This window comes from Pleurodeles waltl, chromosome 2_2, assembly GCF_031143425.1.
Source record: "Pleurodeles waltl isolate 20211129_DDA chromosome 2_2, aPleWal1.hap1.20221129, whole genome shotgun sequence".
Classification (NCBI taxonomy): Eukaryota; Metazoa; Chordata; class Amphibia; order Caudata; family Salamandridae; genus Pleurodeles; species Pleurodeles waltl.
This window is the reverse complement of record NC_090439.1, coordinates 829754257-829774219: the sequence shown is the minus strand read 5'-3', so window position 1 is coordinate 829774219 and position 19963 is coordinate 829754257. Positions and strand designations below refer to the sequence as shown.

The following is a 19963-nucleotide window of genomic DNA, read 5'->3' as shown; positions in this document are numbered from 1 at the left end:
AAAAAAGAAAGATGACTTTACTCCATTCAGTGTAGGAAAAGTAGCAGAAGTCCTAGAATTGTCTCTTATCAACTGTGACCAACCAAACATCCTAGCAGTTGTTTTCCAGATGGCTCCCTCCACCAGAGAACCACTGCTTCCATCTAATGAAGCATTAAAAGGAAACAGTAAAAGTGTTGTGGTCCAAACCTTCAACAGCTCCAGCTGTGCACTGAGCTATTGCACATAGATAAAGACAGCTCCAGGTGGTCTGCTTTTCATATCAACTCGCCCATCACCTGAAAGCTTGATGGTGCAGAGTTCATCCTCCTCAATACTTATGCCCACCAGATACTGAATCAAAAAAGTGGGAGACAGTCGGTAAACGGGTATCTTCTGCAGGATGTCTTGACCTCGCATATGTAATGCTGCATGCCTTCTGGGTTTCTACACATGAGCTCTGGGAAATGGCCCCTTTGGTGGAACCCAATATACCAGACACACCAAAAGGTGATGGCAAGATACTTCAATAAGTCTAACCAGAGGCAGTCACTCAGGGTAGCATTCCAACCCGTTGTTCTTTTGCTCCTGATGCCTCCACAGATTAGACCCAAGAATGTGCAAATCAGTCATGAACCTGCACCATTAGGAACAGTCCATCTTGAACTGCCAAGCTAGGTCTTCTCTGAACTGGAACACAAGCAATTCAAGAAAGTTTTCGCCCTGATTGAGGCTCTTAGGTTGGGTTTAGCTTGGTTTCAGTGGCACAGTAAGCAAGGGACCGACGTCAGAGCATACTGTTAGCCACTTAGGGAGGTACATCAAACACACAAAAGGTGATGGCAGGATGCTTCCAATAAGTTTAACCGCTAGCAATTGCTCGGTAGCTTTCCAATGCATTGTTCTGTTGCCCACCATGTCACATCAGATTAGAGCAGAGTCAAGACTAATTTGCATATGGCTAGGACCAAAGTGAGATGGCATGGTGGACAAAAAATGATGGATTGAGATGTGGCCCTTAGTGATTTTAATGACAGAGATTAATTCAAGCATTCCATTCATCAGCTTGTTTTTGGGTGCCCTAGGTGTGACACGTATGCCCAGAGGGTGGTCCTGTGCTCCGCGTGCCACTGGAACGAAGCTATAAAGAACTGATGAGCCCCTAAGAAGGGTGAAACTGATGCTTGTGCTCCTGTTCAGGAAAGACCTGGAGTTGCCATTTGGGTAAGACTGTTCCCATTGGCCCAGGGTCAAGACTGGTTTGTATACTGCTGGGTCCAAACTGAGGTGGCATGGTGGGCAAAAAAAAGATGGATTGGTATGCAGCCTGAGTGAATGCCAGTAGCTTAGATTGATACAAGTATTCCATCCAACATCTTGTTTTTTGATGCCCTAAGTGTGACTGGGTTGCCCAGACGTGGGTCTCATACTCACCATGCTTCTGGAATCAAGCTATACCTGGCTGATGAGCCCTAGCTAGGGCGAAACTGTCTTGGGTTGCATGTGTACAGGTTTAGGGAGGACCTGGACTGGTGGCTCAAGCTGGACTGTTCCCATTGGAGCAGAGTCAAGACTGGTTTGCATATGGTGGGGTACAAAATTAGGTGGCATAGTGGGCAAACGATTGAGATGGGAGTGATTGCCAGTGGCTGAGAATAATTCAAACATTCCATCCATCACCTTGTGTTTTAATACCCTAAGTGTGACATATATGTCCATATTTGGATCCCGTGCTCACTGTACCACTGGAACTAAGAAATAATTGGCTGATAATCCCTATTTAAGGTTGCTTGTTTTCCTGTTCATGGAGACCTGGCCCGGCAGTTAGCGCTGGACTGTTCCCATTGAGTGTTGTCAAGACTGATTTGCATATGTCTGGGTCCAAACTGAGGTGGTATGATGGGCGGAAAATGATGGCTTGGGATACGGCCGGAGCGATTGCCAGTGGCTGACATTAATTCAAGCATTCCATCCATCACCTTGTTTTTTGATACCCAGGTTAGCGGGCCATCTAAAAGACCGTTACAAAGAAGTAGTCAAGAATGGGCATGACTTATCAAGACATAATAAGGCTGGTTTGGATACTGCCGACTCTTGCTCTAGTCATGGATTCCTCTGTGACTCTGGGAAGCACTTCTGGCCTACACGAGTCTCATCAGATGTTCAAAATACTTTAATGATAGGCCATTTGAAAGCAGATGCTGGATCAGAAAGAATTAAAGAAGGCAAAGCAGCAGCTAGGTCTTTGTCTTCAGTCCTTTGGGTCACTTTGAACTTTCAGAAAACCTGAGTCTTTTGTAGGGTTTTTTTCCAAACAAAAGCAACAATTATAAGAACAGCAGCAGCAAAATCCTTCCATTGTAATATACAGGAAGGATAAAAATGAGCCATACAACTGCAACAACTTCTTCCTCTTCATCTTTGCTAACACTACAAAGGAAGCAGCGATAGTCCCATTGTGAAGGTGCAAAATGTGCCTCTGGGAGGAAGCATATCACTTTTTCTACAGGCCCGGAAGGCCTTTACTTAGAACCTTTTGTTTGTTAGGATAATTGAAAGGGATATGGCCTCACCTTCCACAGGCACTCGCCTTGTTTCTCCCCTCCTTCCCACAAAGCCTTAGAACATCAGTGGCTCCTGCTGAAGAAAGGGGCAGTGAGAAAGTGGCTGAGCAGGATATTGGGCAAGGGCGCTATTCTCAGAACTTCCTGATTGCCAAGACGGACAGCGGTCTGCATCTGAAACATGACTTCAGGTACCTACATTAATTCCTAAGAAAGGACAAATTCAGGGTGCTGTTCCTAGTTCAGGTTTTCTGGCATTGGCAGATATAGACTGGACGGTTTCAGTAGATCTTCAGGATGCAGAGTTTCATATTCAGATGCTGCAGGCCCACAGGAAATACTTGAGTTTTAAAGACGGTTCTACCCATTATCAATGTATTGTACATCCTTTTGGGTTGACTTTGGCACCTTGATTCTTCACAGTGGTAATGATGGTGGTAGAGGTGCATCTCGGACAACAGGGAAAGGGAATGTACCCGAATCTTGACATTAACTCATTAAAGCCAGTTCATCCAAGTTGGTGTTGTGCCATCTCCTTACAACAGCTCCACTACTGTATAACCTGGGATTTTTGTTCAGTCAGCCCGTATCTCACCACATGTACTTCCAGTGCCTACTGTTCATTGAGGCGGTACTGTATACTTTTAGGCTTCGAGCCTTCTTTGTTTCACAGAGGATCCAAAACATTCCGGATGTGTTTCCAGTATTTCAAATGGAAGCTCAGCTTCCAGTTCTGAAGGTCCTACATTTGTTCTCTCTCTGTTTGCTTCCTGCATCCTCCTGAACACTTGTGCACGCTGGCATATGAGGGCACTTTAGTGGTGCCTCCCCACACAGTAGTTCCAACATTAGGGAGACCTGAAGGGAATACATTGCAGTCTCCGGCGACTCTGTAGTTGAGTTAAGTTGGCGGGGAAAAAGAGGGAAACCTCATGCGGAAAGAAATGTATGTCCTTCTTCATCTTTGAGTGGGGAATAAAGCTTGAGGACCTGGAGATCAGGGGCTTTTGGCCAGTGGCATAGTGTGCTCGGGACCCACGTCTGGGCATACCCGGCACACTTATGGCGGCAGAAGCAAAGCAAAACACAAATATCACCCTAAGTGGGAAGGGTATGCCCAGACGTGTGTCCCGTGCTTCCCATGCCACTGGATTCAAGCTAGCCTGGCTAATGAGGGGTGAAACCCTGAAACCGGTCCCAGGATGCTTGTTTCCAGTCCAGGGACGGCCTGGCCTGGCAGTTCGGGCTGGACTGTTCCCATGGGGAACAGGGTCAAGACTGATTTGCATATGGCTGGGTCCAAACTGGAATGGCATGGGCAGCAAAAAAACGATGGATTTAGGCCCAGATCTCTGTACTGGGGTTTAATGTTGGCATTGTTTAGCATTCCGTCCATCACTTGTTCTTTTTGCATTTGTCGTCCTTAGCACATGATCAGCGTTCCTTTGTCTGCCAGATCAACTGTTCAAGTCTCCAGTGGTATCAAGATTCCTTAAAGGTTTGAACAATACATATCTGACAATGCCTTTGTAGGAGGCTGGCCTGGCTTGTAGTGGGTACCAGAGGTACTTACACCTTGTGCCATGTCCAGTTATCCCTTATTAGTGTAGAAGAGGTGTTTCTAGCAGCTTAGGCTGATAGAAGGTAGCTATGGCAAAGCAGCTTAGGCTGAACTAGGAGACATGTAAAGCTCCTACTATACCACTGGTGTCATATGCACAATATCATAAGAAAACACAATACACAGAAGTACTAAAAATAAAGGTACTTTATTTTTATGACAATATGCCAAAAGTATCTCAGTGAGTACCCTCAGTATGAGGATAAGTTATATACACAAGATATATGTACACAAACCAAAATTATGCAGGTAATAGCAAGAAACGTAATGCAAGCAGTGTAAAATTACAGTAGATTGCAATAGGAGCACATAGGTATAGGGGCAACACAAACCATATACTCCAAAAGTGGAATGCGAACCACGAATGGACCCCAAACCTATGTGAGCTTGTAGAGGGTCGCTGGGACTGTAAGAAAACAGTGAGGGTTAGAAAAATAGCCTACCCCAAGACCCTGAAAGGTAGGTGTAAAGTGCACCTACCACCCCCAGAGAGCACAGAAGTCATGATAGGGGGATTCTGCAGGAAGAACAAACACCAGCAATGAGACAACAGTGGATTTCCGGACCTGAGTACCTGTTAGACAAGGGGACCAAGTCCAATAGTCGTGACAGTGTCGAGAGTGGGCAGGAGCCCAGGAAATGCCAGCTGAGGGTGCAAGGAGGCTGCCACCGGTTGGAAGCAGCTTGGAATTCTGGAAGAAAGAAGAGAGCTAGGAACTTCTCCTTTGGAGGATGGATGACCCATGTTGCGATGAAGCTTGCAGAAAGACCGCAAACAAGCCTTGCTAGCTGCAAGGGTCGCGGTTAGGGTTTTTGGGTGCTGCTGTGGCCCAGGAGGGACCAGGATGTTGCCACTTGGAGGAGGAGACAGAGGGGGCGCCCAGCAACTCAGGGGAGCCCTCACAGAAGCAGGCAGCACCCGCAGAAGTACCTGAACAGGCACTTCAAAGAAAAGTGAACCGGAGTTCACCCAAAGTCACAAAAGGAAGTCCCACGACGCCGGAGGACAACTCAGAAGGTTGTGCACTGCAGGAAGGAGTGTCGGGGACCCAGGCTTGGCTGTGCACAAAGGAAATCCTGGAAGAGTGCACAGGAGCCGGAGCAGCTGTAAATCATGCGGTACCCAGCAATGCAGTCTAGCGTGGGGAGGCAAGGACTTACCTCCACCAAACTTGGACTGAAGAGTCACTGGACTGTGGGAGTCACTTAGACAGATTTGCTGAGTTCCTGAGTTTGGTAGAAGGTGAAGAGGGAGATGCAGAGGAACTCTGGTGAGCTCTTGCATTCGTTATCTGATGAGATCCCCAAAGCAGAGACCCGAAATAGCCAGAAAAGGAGGTTTGGCTACCTAGGAAGGAGGATTGGCTACCAAGAGAGGTAAGAGCCTATCAGAAGGAGTCTCTGACGTCACCTGCTGGCACTGGGCCCTTAGAGCAGTCCAGTGTGCCACAGACACCTCTGTTTCCAAGATGGCAGGGGTCTGGGACACACTGGAGGAGCTCTGGGCACCTCCCCTGGGAGGTGCAGGTCAGGGGAGTGGTCACTCCCCTTTCCTTTGTCCAGTTTCACGCCAGAGCAGGGCTGGGGGATCCCTGAATTGGTGTAGACTGGCTTATGCAGTGATGGGCACCATCTGTGCCCATCAGAGCATTTCCAGAGGCTGGGGGAGGCTACTCCTCCCCAGCCTTCACACCTATTTCCAAAGAGAGAGGGTGTTACACCCTCTCTCAGAGGAAGTCCTTTGTTCTGCCTTCCTGGGCCAGGGCTGCCTGGACCCCAGGAGGGCAGAAACCTGTCTGAGGGGTTGGCAGCAGCAGCAGCAGCAGCTGCAGTGGAGACCCCGGAAAGGCAGTTTGGCAGTACCCGGGTTCTGTGCTAGAGACCCGGGGGATCTTGGAATTTTCCCCCCAATGCCACAATGGCATTGGGGTGACAATTCCATGATCTTAGACCTGTTACATGGCCATGTTCGGAGTTACCATTGTGACGCTGTACATAGGTAGTTACCTATGTACAGTGCACGTGTGTAATGGTGTCCCCGCACTCACAAAGTTGGGGAATTTGCCCTGAACGATATGGGGGCACCTTGGCTAGTGCCAGGGTGCCCACACACTAAGTAACTTTGCACCTAACCTTCACCAGGTGAAGGTTAGACCTATAGGTGACTTATAAGTTACTTAAGTGCAGTGGTAAATGGCTGTGAAATAACGTGGACGTTATTTCACGCAGGCTGCAATGGCAGGCCTGTGTAAGAATTGTCAGAGCTCCCTGTGGGTGGCAAAAGAAATGCTGCTGCCCATAGGGATCTCCTGGAACCCCAATACCCTGGGTACCTCAGTACCATATACTAGGGAATTATATGGGTGTACCAGTATGCCAATGTGAATTGGTAAATTTAGTCACTAGCCTGTTAGTGACAAATTTGGAAAGCAGAGAGAGCATAACCACTGAGGTTCTGGTTAGCAGAGCCTCAGTGAGACAGTTAGGCATCACACAGGGAACACATACAGGGCACATACTTATGAGCACTGGGGCCCTGCCTGGCAGGGTCCCAGTGACACATAGACTAAAACAACATATATACAGTGAAATATAGGGGTAACATGCCAGGCAAGATGGTACTTTCCTACAGCCTTTCATTATGCCACAGGGGGATCCTAATCTTGCTCTAACATCTCTTATGGGAACTCATTTTGAACCCTTACTCAAATGGAGCTTCAAGTTCTTTCTGTTTGTCCACTCTTTACATACTTCCACTCTTTACCTGCTTGTGCTGCAAGCAAAGGTTGCTTTCATACCTAAAGTGGTGTCCTCGTTTCATCTAGGTCAATAAATCACACTACCAACCTTTTATCTTGTGCCTCATCTTTCTAAAGAGGAAGAAAGGTTACACAGATTAGACCGTACAAGAACAGTGAATTATTACATCATTTGTACTAAGGACCTTAGATCAGATTGGTTATACAGGATCCAAAAAAGGTAAAGCAGTATACAAATGCACAGATTCCAGATGGATTGTTCGTTCTGTGTATCAAGAGCTGTTGTGCCTCAAATAAAAAAGACCAGCTGAAGGTATACAGGTTCATTCTACCAGAGTTAATGCTTCCACAACCGCATTAGTGAGAAGGGTACCTGTAGCAGACAAATGAAGGATTACTACAAGGTCTTTTCACATACTTTTGCCAAATGTTAGTGTTTGGATCCTAAGAGATGGACACTTTGGCCCTCATTCGGACCTTGGCGGGCGGCGGAGGCCGCCCGCCAAAGTCCTGCCGTCAGGTTACCGTTCCGCGGTCGAAAGACCGCAGCGGTAATTCTGACTTTCCCGCTGGGCTGGCGGGCGGCCGCCTTCAGGCCGCCCGCCAGCCCAGCGGGAAAGAGGCATCCACGATGAAGCCGGCTCGGAATCGAGCCGGCGGAGTGGAAGCTGTGCGACGGGTGCAGTTGCACCCGTCGCGTATTTCACTGTCTGCGCAGCAGACAGTGAAATACATTTAGGGGCCCTCTTACGGGGGCCCCTGCAGTGCCCATGCCAGTGGCATGGGCACTGCAGGGGCCCCCAGGGGCCACGCGACGCCCCCTACCGCCATCCGGTTCCCGGCGGGAGAACCGCCGGGAACTGGATGGCGGTAGGGGGGGGTCGGAATCCCCTCGGCGGCGCAGCTAGCTGCGCCGCCTTGGAGGATTCCAATGGGCGGCGGTACACTGGCGGGAACCCGCCAGTGTTGCCGGTCCGACCGCGGCTTTACCGCCGCGGTCGGAATGCCCATTGGAGCTGCTCCCGCGGTCCTCCAACCCGGCGGTCATGGACCGCCAGGGTTGGAATGACCACCTTTGTCTGCTCTTTACTTCAAGTTTTCTGGTATAGAAGTTGTTTTTGCACTCCATCCCATAACAGCTTATTGCTTGGAAATCTCTTCAGAGGTGAGGAATCAGCAGGTAGAAGTATACATAAGAAAAAGTTACTTGCTTTTTGCAATGATCTTACTGATGGATATTCTATCAACCTGCAGATTCCTCACTGCCCCACCATACCACCCCCTCTTGCAGAGATAAAACAATTACTACTGAAATATATTTAACCAAATTATGCAATACACCAATATACAAGTTCAGTATGAAAGTCGAGGTAAAAAGAGTTGAACTACTGTTATTACACCATTCCCAAGCCTATATGAATCTAGCGATGGTATCACAACTCTGGGTCTGACTTCATTACTAGGTTGCCACCATTTACCGGTGTCTGAGAGCTATTACAAACGTTTCTGGATCCGGACTGCACCTGGTAATATTCAAAGGTGGAGAATCTGCAGGTAGATACCATATCCACCAGAAAGATAGTTACTGAAGGTTAGTAACATTGTCTGTGGTTCCTTTATTCCCACCATCAGACACTTGTGTCCAACATCTACTCACTTTCCAGTCGAACGGGCCCAATAGAATATCAATGGACCTCATGCTGAATGGGATGCGTAAACCATGGCCCAGGTGTTAATTATCCATTTTAGAGTACATTTAAGAGTTGTTAATATTTTTGTCATACGTTGATAAATGAATATTTGTATTGATTGTATTCACAGATAATGATCAGCATAGGACTTATGTTTTATGTTGTCCATCGAGCTCAAGTTGAACTGAATGCAGCAATTGTAGCCTGTGAATTGGAAATGGAGACATCTGTTGTTGAAAACAGCCATTTAAACAGCAGTGGTTCAACATTTTGCAACAAAAGGCCATTGGCGTTTTCTGGAGGAGGAATCAACATCGTGTGATTAGAATTGGACAAATGTAAGGTTGTTATAAACCTAAACAATTGCCAGGTTGCCTCAAAATATTTTCTAAAACTCAATGAGTTCTTTCACTTCTTGAGGGAAGACATTTGATATATACATAAATGTATACAAAATGTTTTGTGAAGAAATGTTTGTGAACATTTTATACTCTTTTCTAAAAAGCTGCCCAAAAAAGACATTTTATGGATGAACTTCAAAGGAACGCAGCAGATTGAAAGGCTAAAGAAAGCTGTGTTTGGCACTTTGCGTTTTTATAGTTCTTTATTTTAAGTAAAATCTGTTTGCTTTAAACTAGACACAACCATTTCAAATGGCTGCTCTTTATCTTAAGCTACTTCTCAACATCACGTTTTTTTTAAAAAGGGTAGAAATAGTTTAATGGTTGTAATATTTAATTTTAGTTTCATTATTTATTATACTGCATAAACATTTACAAGATGCTATTTAAAGTTGTATGCAATATACATACTTATTCGTGTCTATGCGTTATGTTGTAATTTTTAGAAATGACTTGAAAAGTATTTTTATTTTGCTAATTATGAGGACCATTTTTCAAGAATGAAAGATTGGAATTGAATTATATTTTTGTAAATTAAAGGGAAACAGATGGTCACAGAGCCATGCACAGAATCACAATCGCACATAAGCCTAAATTCTGTCTGTAAGACTAAAAGTGCTCTTAAATTTAAGCTTGTAATGTACACTGTTATATGCAAACTAACCAAGGGGTATTGATTAATGAGTGACGCAACCTTTTGTTATTAAACTACCCAATCAGTGTAGTTTTCATGAATGCCAACACTAGAGTGTTTCCATGGCTTTATTGCATTGTAGATGAGAGGTTTTTACATGTTTACATTTTTTTCGAGCTTGTACTGAAATCATGTTATACCTAAAACAAAAAAAAGATTATGCATGCATGCAGACTAGCAAACGAATCCCGTACACAGTGCTGGAGGTTTGGAGAATTTGTGTTAATAACGTGGCCTTTAACGTTCATTCGTTTTCTTTTTTTGTTGATGCTTTAAGACGGAACGTATACTAGTTAGCTTCTTATTCTTTAATTTTGTTGTTCAATCCATTAAAAATTAAAAATGTACATGTCACATTTTAGCAAAGAAAACAAAACGTGCACAGTGATTTTGGTAATTGAAAACACTTTTGTTTATATTAAACATTCAGTCATGTGGAAATTAGAAAATCACTTTTATCTGTAAAATTTAAATTCTTTCTATAAATACCGTAAAAATTTGAAGAAAAAAAAAACTGGATTCGAGGGAATGCATTGGTTTTCCTTTCTTTTACTTGTTTTGCTGAACGCTTTTCTGCAGAGTCAGTTCTTCTGAATAACATCAATTTTGTCAGTATTGAGGCTTGGTTTGTTTACAGTCCCTGTCCATTTTCTCAGGGCTTCTTGTATACTTATGGTTAATTTAAACACATTTCATTTGCATTGCACTTACTAGCCAACACTGTAACTTTATGAGACCATTTTCAACAGTGTATTCCTAGTATATCCTTAGATGATACAGTGTGACCCTTATAGCCGTTTGCAAAGGGCATATGCAGCAACATATTGGTTACACATATTACAGGTCCCAGAAGAATATGACATGCAAAATGTAGCAGATCTTCTAGCAGAGTTATACTCATTACCAAACTATTCAAAATTGCAGATTGTTTAAATAAGTGCATTGAAGACTGATTGCCTGTCTTTTTTTAAAGTATACATTTAATGTAACAATATTGTCAGATTTTGAATGAAGTTCATATGTTGGCATGGCGATTTGTGATTTATTTTTGTGACCATTTTAGTATACATGTTCGCTTATTGCCTAAATATGTTAGTAGAAAGAATGCCTAACTAAAAACCATGCAATTTTTCTGTTGATCAGATTTCACTTTGTTAAAAGTTCATATTCATGAGAAAAAGATTTGATGTTCTCACTTTTTGACACTTTATGTACATTGTAACCCACCTTAAATGAAGCATCTTTATGTTGTAAGCACCACAAACTTTAAACTATTGAAAGGTTTTCTCTTACCCATCATCCATTTTCCATGTGCCATAGATTTACAGTTTCTATCATACGTGCCCCATCATCTTCACTGATATTTCTCAATTAATACGCAAGTCAAAGGTAGCTAGACCAGGTATGTCTGCGCATAAAATCCACGACTTTGAATTTATTCTAAATAAAAGCCTCCAGCGTGCCTCAACTAGTGAAAAGGGATGGCCACCTTAAACCCCTTTAAACTTCCCGAACACAGTCCCAAGTTGACTGCATTTACTGTGAGCACTATGGAGGCACGGCGGCAGATTGTGTTTGTTGGAATGTAGATAGGTTTGTTCTTTATTTCTTTGTCCAAAATTACATAAACTTGCATCTAGCCAACAAAGCCTTCAGAGTTGGAATAACATATGAACGTAGAATTATTTACCTCATATAATACCACGCACCAGCTGACCATAACCAAAGTCCCATGGTGACATAACAGAAACACTATTATCATTACAATGTGATAACAAATCATACAGCAGCCAAAGCATATTAGTGTACCTTGTGATCACACACAAGTTTGGTGTTATTGCATGATATTAAAAGTTTACATATGATCAGTGAAACTAATAGAGATCCTAGTAACGTAATGGGCGTACTTAAGGAATTGAATATTCATGGTGACATCTCTGAGAATAGTGGTCTAAAAAAAAGTCCACATTTACCTCCCCAGCTGCCTAGTGGGAGCAATGTTGACGTTTTTAGAGCAATTTGTCAATTTCTGAGAGAGCAGCACTAAACCAACCGAGAGACTACAATGACATCATAAGAGAAGCAAGTAAGGGGAATATTGTGCTTTTAAAAATACAGGGTAATGAGAATCTACAGGTGTTTTTCTATAGTGCTCACAATGAACACATTCAGTTTCTCAATTAGTATCTACATCACAGTTGAGTTAGTTATTGCTACTGTATTCTTTTGTCTCAGAACTCTCAACAATCTAGGGACCCAGTGGGATCCTGCCTAAAAGGTGTGGGAGGGTGTATCTTGGGGTGAGAGAGGCTGAGAGAGTGTCTGGTTGTGAGAGTGCATACATCAGTGTTTTAGAGGGTGCATCAGTGTGTGCGTGGGTCTGAGTGGGTGCATGATGGTGTCAGTGGGACCGTGAGTAGGTGTTGAAGTCTGAGTGGATGTGTAACTCTTTGAGTGGGTGCGTAAGTGTCTGAGTGGGTGTGTAAGTCGGAGAAAGATTTAAAGAGAGGGAGAGAGCTAGAGAGTTTTTTTAGGTTTTGATGTGTGATGTACTTAAAATGAAAAATGCCTGCACAATTTGAAAAGAAAAATGTATTTGTCATTTAAAAAGAATAAGATCACCTTTCAGTAAGAGCCTTATACCTTTGCACTTCAAAAAACAAAAAAGATAAAGGAGGGAATTGACCAGGGATACAACTGGACTTGAACTCTCAACACTCAGGCCCTCATTTCGAGTCTGGTGGTCCTTGGTCCTTCACACTTGAGTTATTCTTTTTTAAGATATTTTTTTAGGCATTTAGGGCTATATGGGGCCGCGGTTGGAGCCTCAAGGCCTTCCCCACTATCCAACCCCTTCTTTTTTTTTTTCTTTCTTTTTTTTACATTTCTTGTCCTTTGTGGGCTGTTGAGGACCACAAGAGAAGCCTCAAGGCTTCCCCTGTGGTCCCATGCTCCAGCAGCCAAGGAGCTACTTTGAGTAGCAGATCTGTGGTTGCTGGAGCAATGTTTTCAACTCTGTTTTCTGACAGTAGGACCTGTTTGACAGGTCCCGCTGTCAGAAAGTAGAGGGTTTGCTGTGACTTGGCTGCAGCTGTCAAAGCTGCAGCAAAGCGACAGCAGACAGCCTTGTCCCGGGGGTGGCTACCACATGACATAGCAGGAGCCGGCCCTGCAAGGTGGCGGTCCCCTTAGCCATCAGTGGCTCCTTGAGGGGGGCCCCATCCAGCAAGAGCCCAAGGACGTGGTGGTCCCCGGACCTAAGGGGTTCCAGAACAGACCCCCTACGATTATTTTTGAGCCCCAGGGAGGTTGTGGTCCTTGGGGTTGTGGGGATTTGGGCATCCCCTGCGTTAATTCTGATTAAAGCCTCGGAGAGGTGGCAGTCTCTGGGGCTGAAGGGGGAGGGCATGGGGCCATCCCGCATCCCAATAAGTTGAAACCCTGGGGAGATGGTGGTCCCCTGGGTGCATAGGGGCCATGCGGCCCCTGCAGATATCTTCAGCATTGCCCCAGGGAGGTGTTGATCCCCTGGGCTGTGTGGGAGGCCTACGGGCCTCCCCCCACAAAATTGAAACGTTTTGCCCAGGGCAACGGGGGGAGGTCGGGTGCCCCCCTGTTAAAAAAAAATTGCCCCCGGGACATGGCCAAGCCCGGTGCTTCAAAAAATGAAGCAAAGGAGCCCGGGCTTCATTTTTTAAAAGATTTCGGCAGATCCACTGCAACTTTTTTTTTTATCCTGGGGGATGTATCGAGGGTCAGGGGGTCTGTACCCTGGCCCTTTTTTTGTTTTTTATTTTTGGCTGGGACTCTGAAGTAGAAGTTGAAGTGTTGGCAACCAATCAGATCTCAGCACAGGATTAGGAGGGGTCGTGAATCCTTCACGTCCCTATATATACAAATTTGAATTTCATTTAATTTATCAAAAACTACTGCATGGTTTTACACCAAAAAAAGGTCTCTTTCTAGATCAAGAGTTACCTTTCTGCAAATTTGATGCAGTTCCATCTACTGGTTCTGGCACTATCGCTGTTATATTTTTCCTATAGGAATTAACTTTGGAAACACTCTAAATTCCTCCCCCCCCATCTCGCATGACTGTCAAATACATATATTTTTTCATTTTAGAATGATTTTTTAAGCTGCTCCAAAGATATAGGCAAGCAAATAACAGTTCTTTTCTATATAAAGTAGGTCCTAACTATAACTACCACTGACATTATATATAATGCTTTAACATGGACCCTTCTGAACATTTTTTAATCTAACTTGTGTTTTTGAGAGTGGTGAAAAATTAAATTGTACAAATGTTTTGCCTTCATTGCTCTTGACTTTCTTCCAGTGGCAGCTGGTGATCCTTGAGTCTTGAGGTCGTGACTAGTTGTACGGAATTTCACCAACTGAGTAAGTGGAACAAACTTGTCTTCGGCAAGGGTATTTGTTTCTTAAATGGTACCTTCTGGTGCATTTTCTCCTACAGGTTTCCGATATGTACCCTAAATAGTCAGTGATTTTGCAGGCCATTTTGAAGAGATTCTTCAGAAATAATCTAATTATTTTCCTCAGTGTATCAAATAAAAATCACCATCCTCAAGGGTTCTGTAAACAGCCTAAATTTATTTTGATCACTTCTAAAACTCTAAGACTGTAGGGACATAGTACATTTGGGGGAAAACATCCTCCATTGTCGCTCTTCATTGTGATGGCGCTCTGTCAATCACAACTCTTTGGCTGTATATATATATATATACAGCCAATAAGTAAAGTACATTCAATGAAATACATTTCTGAACTGTGGTGAGTAGAAACTAATTTTCCAATACTAAAAGAACATGTTTTGAAATTCTCATCTCATATGATCTCTCTTACAGGAGTAATTAAATACAGCAAAGCAGTTTTACAATCAGTGCATAATTAATGTTGAGCAGAACAAACAAAATTCACATGCTGTGACACCACCCAATTTGATACTTTCTCAATTAAATAAAGTCTAACCAACCAAAAAGTGCAATAGTGCATGGAATAATCCGTCCATTATCAAAAGGGGACCTTTCCAGCGTCACATTTCTGGAAGTGCCTAGAGTCAGTGTGACGGTCACTATTTAAGTGGTACAGTGCGACAGCAACATTAGAGTATTTAGATTCAGCATACTGAATCAATATAGCAAAAAGGCACATTTTTAGTCTCTCTGAACGAGCTCCTTTGTGCTGTCCATTCTTCATATAAATATAACATATCAACCTAAGGTAAAACCCTAAAAGGAACGGATCTCTTGGGATGTGATGTATTTACATACATTATTACTAATAAGGTGCCTCCTGTATGATATTAATGGTACAGATGTGTTGAAACAACTCCTGTATTGTTTTCTAATACATACAAACACTTGATAGGATGGAAGCAATTTTCAATTTCAATGCATCATACTAATTCATAAAGTCATATTCAAAAACGTTCAATATCAAAATGTTCCATATAGAATCTCAACCAGAAAATCCAAAGTATATCAAAATACTCCATATACATTCTGAAACAGAAAATTAAAGGTAAACAAAAGATATCTCTCTGTCACTAATAAAGTTCTGAGAGATGGACATAGAGCTCAGCATCAGTATTCTGTCCCCAGAGGTTTTCAGTTCAAAGTAATAATATCAATTTGCATCTCCTCAATTAGAGTTCCTAATCTCCTCCTCTAGGGTGCATTCTCACAAGTTTTATTACATAGTACTTAAATGTGCATAGTACTTAAAACCATTTATCAAGCCTTTATAATTCTCCATGAAGTATTTAGTAATAGGATAATTTCTGCCACAATTTTGTATGGCTCTGATGTACTGTAGGTTTCTAATTCTCAGTCTTTGTGTGGTACTCCTTGTGAAGGAACTGGGGTCAAAGAACAAGACTTACTGGAATTAAATCGGAAGGATACCACAATGCAAGTCTCTCGCAATTGCAACAACCTTGAAAAAAGGAAGGGTAAGAATTAAATGTGCGGTAGGAGCAGGGCAGAGATAACAGGCACAGGAAAAGGAAAGATTAAAGAAAGAATTGTTGGGGCAGGAAGGGGGAGGAGCAGCAGAAAGAAAAGGCCAGAAGGAGAAGTACTCTGGGAATGAGCTGAAGAGCAGTGGAGAACGTAGTTCAGAGAGGGAGAAGCGATATCAAAGGAATTGAGTAAAGAATGCCGCAATAAGGCTTTATGCTCAAAGGTAGAAGAGGTGGATGGAGTGATGCTGCAACCGACAGTGAAGCAGGGATGCAGAAAGATGTAGAAGATGAGCAGAGTGATTTGTGGACTGAGGAGTGGTGGAGGCCGCCAGCGGTTGCTGCACAGCCTGCCACAACCCAGGAGGGTTGTGGCTACCTGGGTGAGTCTGACTAATCCATATGATCTCGAGCATAGTGTCGCTGTGTTGCTATAATCTGTGCACATAACAGGAGATGGGAAATGGATGGGAAAACCCCAAGACACATTTGAAGTACTATTTTCTTCCCTCTTCCCTTCTCCCCCTTTTGGTGGCAGTTGCCCTCCTCACAACCAGGCAATGTAGAGGGGAAGTTTTAATTTCAGTTTTTTGTTTTATCTCAGGAGTATTACTGAGCCAAGAAATGTGAGCTTAAGTAATAGTAAAATTGAATGAGAAAGAGTGTAACATTTTTTTAATAGACCTTGTTTTTTTTTTTTTTTTTTTTTTTTTTAACTAATAATACAACAGCAGTGCATACAGGGTTTCATATTTTACATAATCATACATGGACCACAGCAAAGGCCTCATGCAGCTTTTCCCAAGTGTGCAGGTGTCATTCAGTGTATGTATCTCATGGGTGGTTGTGTAGTGTATTATACATGAAAAATCACCAGTTTCTTCAATCCTTTCCGGAGGTGCACCCAGTGGCGCACATCGTCTTCCACCTCACAAGGGTCTTAAGTCTGGTTTCCCCTCTAGCACTAGCAATATAACAATCCATCAAGTGATCTGTGCATCTTTCCCAGCCTGCCTTCAGAGGCGCTGCAAGGCCCTATTTTCAGTTAGTGCCCTTCTCTGGACATCTTTCTCCCACAGCGCCACAAGGGGTGGGGGGGCTCAGTTGTCTTCCATTGTATAGCGATCCTGCAACGTGGCAGGGCCAGGCCCAAGAGCTTACTTCTGGCCCTGTCAGTTTTTAGCTGTAGCATCAGGCTCAACACTAGCAAATGTGTTGGGCATGTTAATGTGCTGTCTACCTGTATGTTGTGTGAGGTGTGCACACACTTCCATCCAGAAAGTGGTGTAGTGCCATGCTTTGGCATATCATGTGGTAGAAATCAGCCTGCTCTTTCCTGCATCTAGGACAACAGTGTGACATTTCAGCAAATATCTTGTGTAGGTACGCCGGGTGAGGTAGATGCGATGTTCATAATTAAATTGCAGAAGTTTGAGCCTTGCATTCTGTAAGCCCTGTGAAACGTTGCGCAGAACCTTGTCACAATCAGCAGCCGTCAGATCTTGCCTCCAGTTATCTTTCAAGTCCAATAATTCTGGTCCTACAGCCATATTCATTGCATTGCCCTGTGGGTGGGGTCCCTCTGGGACACCACTGCCAGAGCTAAGGGGTCAGGGTGTCTGTATCCTGGCCCCTTTTCGCTTTTTTTTTTTTTTTTTTTTTTTTTTTTTTTTTTTTTTTTTTAATATTTTTGTCTGGGACCCTGTGACTAGTGTACCTCCTGCCCCTCTGCCTCCTATGGGGGACAGATTGGGGTGAACATTCTCATTCACCCCCAGGGGCAGAAAGATGAATAGGACACTTGGTGGGGGGAGCAAGGGCCCATGCCCAAGAGGCACACTCCACCCTAAAACAGTCTATTTAAAAAAAATAAACTGGTGTCTAGTGAACGTTCTGTCTTCGGGGTGGCATATTGGTGATGAACACCCCTAGCAATCTTCTGAGAGCAGAAAGACTGATGAGGTCTGGCATGGGGGGCACCGCCCACCCCAAAACATCCAAAAAATAGCAAACAAGAAAACCCTGGTGTCTAGTGGACGTTCTGCCCCCACCAGAGGGCGGCATATCAGGGGTGAGCCCCCAATCCACAAACCAGGGGGGCAGACAGACTAATAGGAACTAAGTCAGGCGGAGAGCAGGCCCAAATTATAACAGAAAACAAGAAAATCCTGGTGGCTAGTTGCCTTTATGCCCCTCCCCCTCTTATGTGGCTGATTATGGATAAGAACCTCCAACTATCCCAGGGGGAGACACAAAGACTAATGGTGCCCCTGGTGTGGGGAAGAACAGGCCCATGCCCAGGGAGGATGCAATCTCCCAAAAATTAGTGTGCTGTAATAAAAACCCTAGTCTTTAGCAGGCTTTCAGCCACATATTGCATTGGGGTGAACACCCCCAGCCACCGACCAGGGTGGGCAGAAAGGCTAATGCGGCTCAGGGCAGTGGGGGAGCACCCCAGTGGTTGGATTGGGGATACACAAACCCATACCCTTCCATCCTTGAGGGGGCAGAAAGACTAATGGGACACCTGGTGGGGAGGGGCACAGGCCTATGCCTATGTTGGCCACCACCAAAACAAACATTGTCTGCCCTAATAAAAACCCTGGTATTTAGTGGGCTTTCTGCCCCGGGGACGGGGGTAGATTAGGGATGAACACCTGCTTCCACCCTCCATGGGGTACTGAAAGCCTTATGGGACCGGAACAGGGGGTGTACAGGCTCATGCCCATGTGCGCCACCCCACCACAAAAATAAAACAGCAAACAGGTAAGCCCTGGTGTATAGTGGACTTTCTGTCCCTTTTTGGGAAGGGGGCAGATTGGGATGAACACCCCCTTGTACTCCCCCAGGGGACTGAAAGTCAAATGGTTCTAGGGCAAGGGGGACCACAGGGCCATGTCCTGTGGGCTGCTCCCCCATAAAATAAAACAGCAAACAAGAAACCTCTGGTATCTAGTGGGCTTTCTGTATCCCCTAGGGTCAGATTGGGGTGAACACCCCACCTGCCCTGCTGAGGGGACAGAAAAAATAATGGGGGCACTGGTGGGGGTTAGCACAGAACAATGCCGCTGCTTCCCCAAAAACAGTCTGCCTTAACGAAACCCCTGGTGTCTAGTGGGCTTTCTGCCTCCTCGGGCCAGATTGAGAATGAGCACATCCATCCACTTTCCAGAGGGCAAAAATGCTAATGGGACCCAGGGCTGGGGGGGGGGGAAACGCAGGCCCATGCCAATGTGGGCCGCTCCGTCCAAAAATAAAAACGCAAAGAAGAAAACCTTGCTGTCTAGTGGTCTTTTTGCCCTCTCTGGGGTGGGGGCAGATTTGTGTGTCTACCCTGCAGGGGAGGGGGCCAGAAAGACTGAAGGGGTACCTGATGGGGGCAGAGAGGGTAGTACAGGCCCATTCTCGGGCGAGGGACATCTCTGCTGTCTAGTGGGTTGATCCCTATTTGGGAATCACACCTCCTGGGTGACTGCCAAGCAGGGGTCCACTAGGGAGGGATATCATTGGAAGGGGGAAATTCTCCACTTTCTAATGATACCTCCTCTTTCCAAATCTGTTCTCATGGGGGGCTGAAATATGCCCCAAGCACTGATTTAATGAAAGTCAAGCAGATTGGCTCATTTTACTTTAAGTGAAAATTACGTCAGCCCACCACGCATGCTGATTGTCATTTCAACAAATTTATGTACAAAGCTTTTTTCACGTCGCAAACAGCAAATGTGGCTGTTTGCGAAGTGCAAAAAGCACTTCCCCATGTACAAACCCAGTTTTGCGATTCAGTAAACTTTTGTTACCGAATCACAAAACGGGATTGCGACTCGCAATTAGGAAGGGGTAGGGTGTCTCCAGCAGGCCACCATCCCTGTGAGGGCCGCCATTCCCAAGGGGGTCGCAAATTGCGACCTACCTCATGAATAATCATGAGGTGGGCATTTGCGACCCCCTTGCGAGTCGCAAATAGTGTCAAGGACACTATACTGCACACGGTTTTGCGACTCGCAAAATTGCAAGTCGCAAAAAGAAAGCTTGATACATGTAGCCCATAGCCCTCCCCAGTGGTGGGAGTTCAGGTGTTGATCATTGGCTGATGCTGACATTTAAAAGGTTAAGATACGTTGTTGGTATGGTTATGAACCAAAGTTATATATGTATCCTTTTTCAGAATTGATTGCACAATATGAGGATATACCAATGGGGTGGGCTCCTGGCTTTAACTATGTAATGGGTACTCACATAGATAGTGATAGATAGTGGTATTAGTGAGCAGT

General features: G+C 44.6%; 1 protein-coding gene across 1 annotated transcript in view; it reads left to right on the top strand.

The window, feature by feature from the left end:
- Positions 1-10977, top strand: part of TMEM64 (transmembrane protein 64) — a 115276-nt gene extending 104299 nt beyond the window's left edge. Inside the window, exon 3 of the mRNA XM_069220454.1 lies at positions 8745-10977. Coding sequence (XP_069076555.1) covers positions 8745-8936 — 192 coding nt within the window. The 3' untranslated portion in view covers positions 8937-10977. The remainder of the gene's footprint in view (positions 1-8744) is intronic.
- Positions 10978-19963: the final 8986 nt, after the last annotated feature.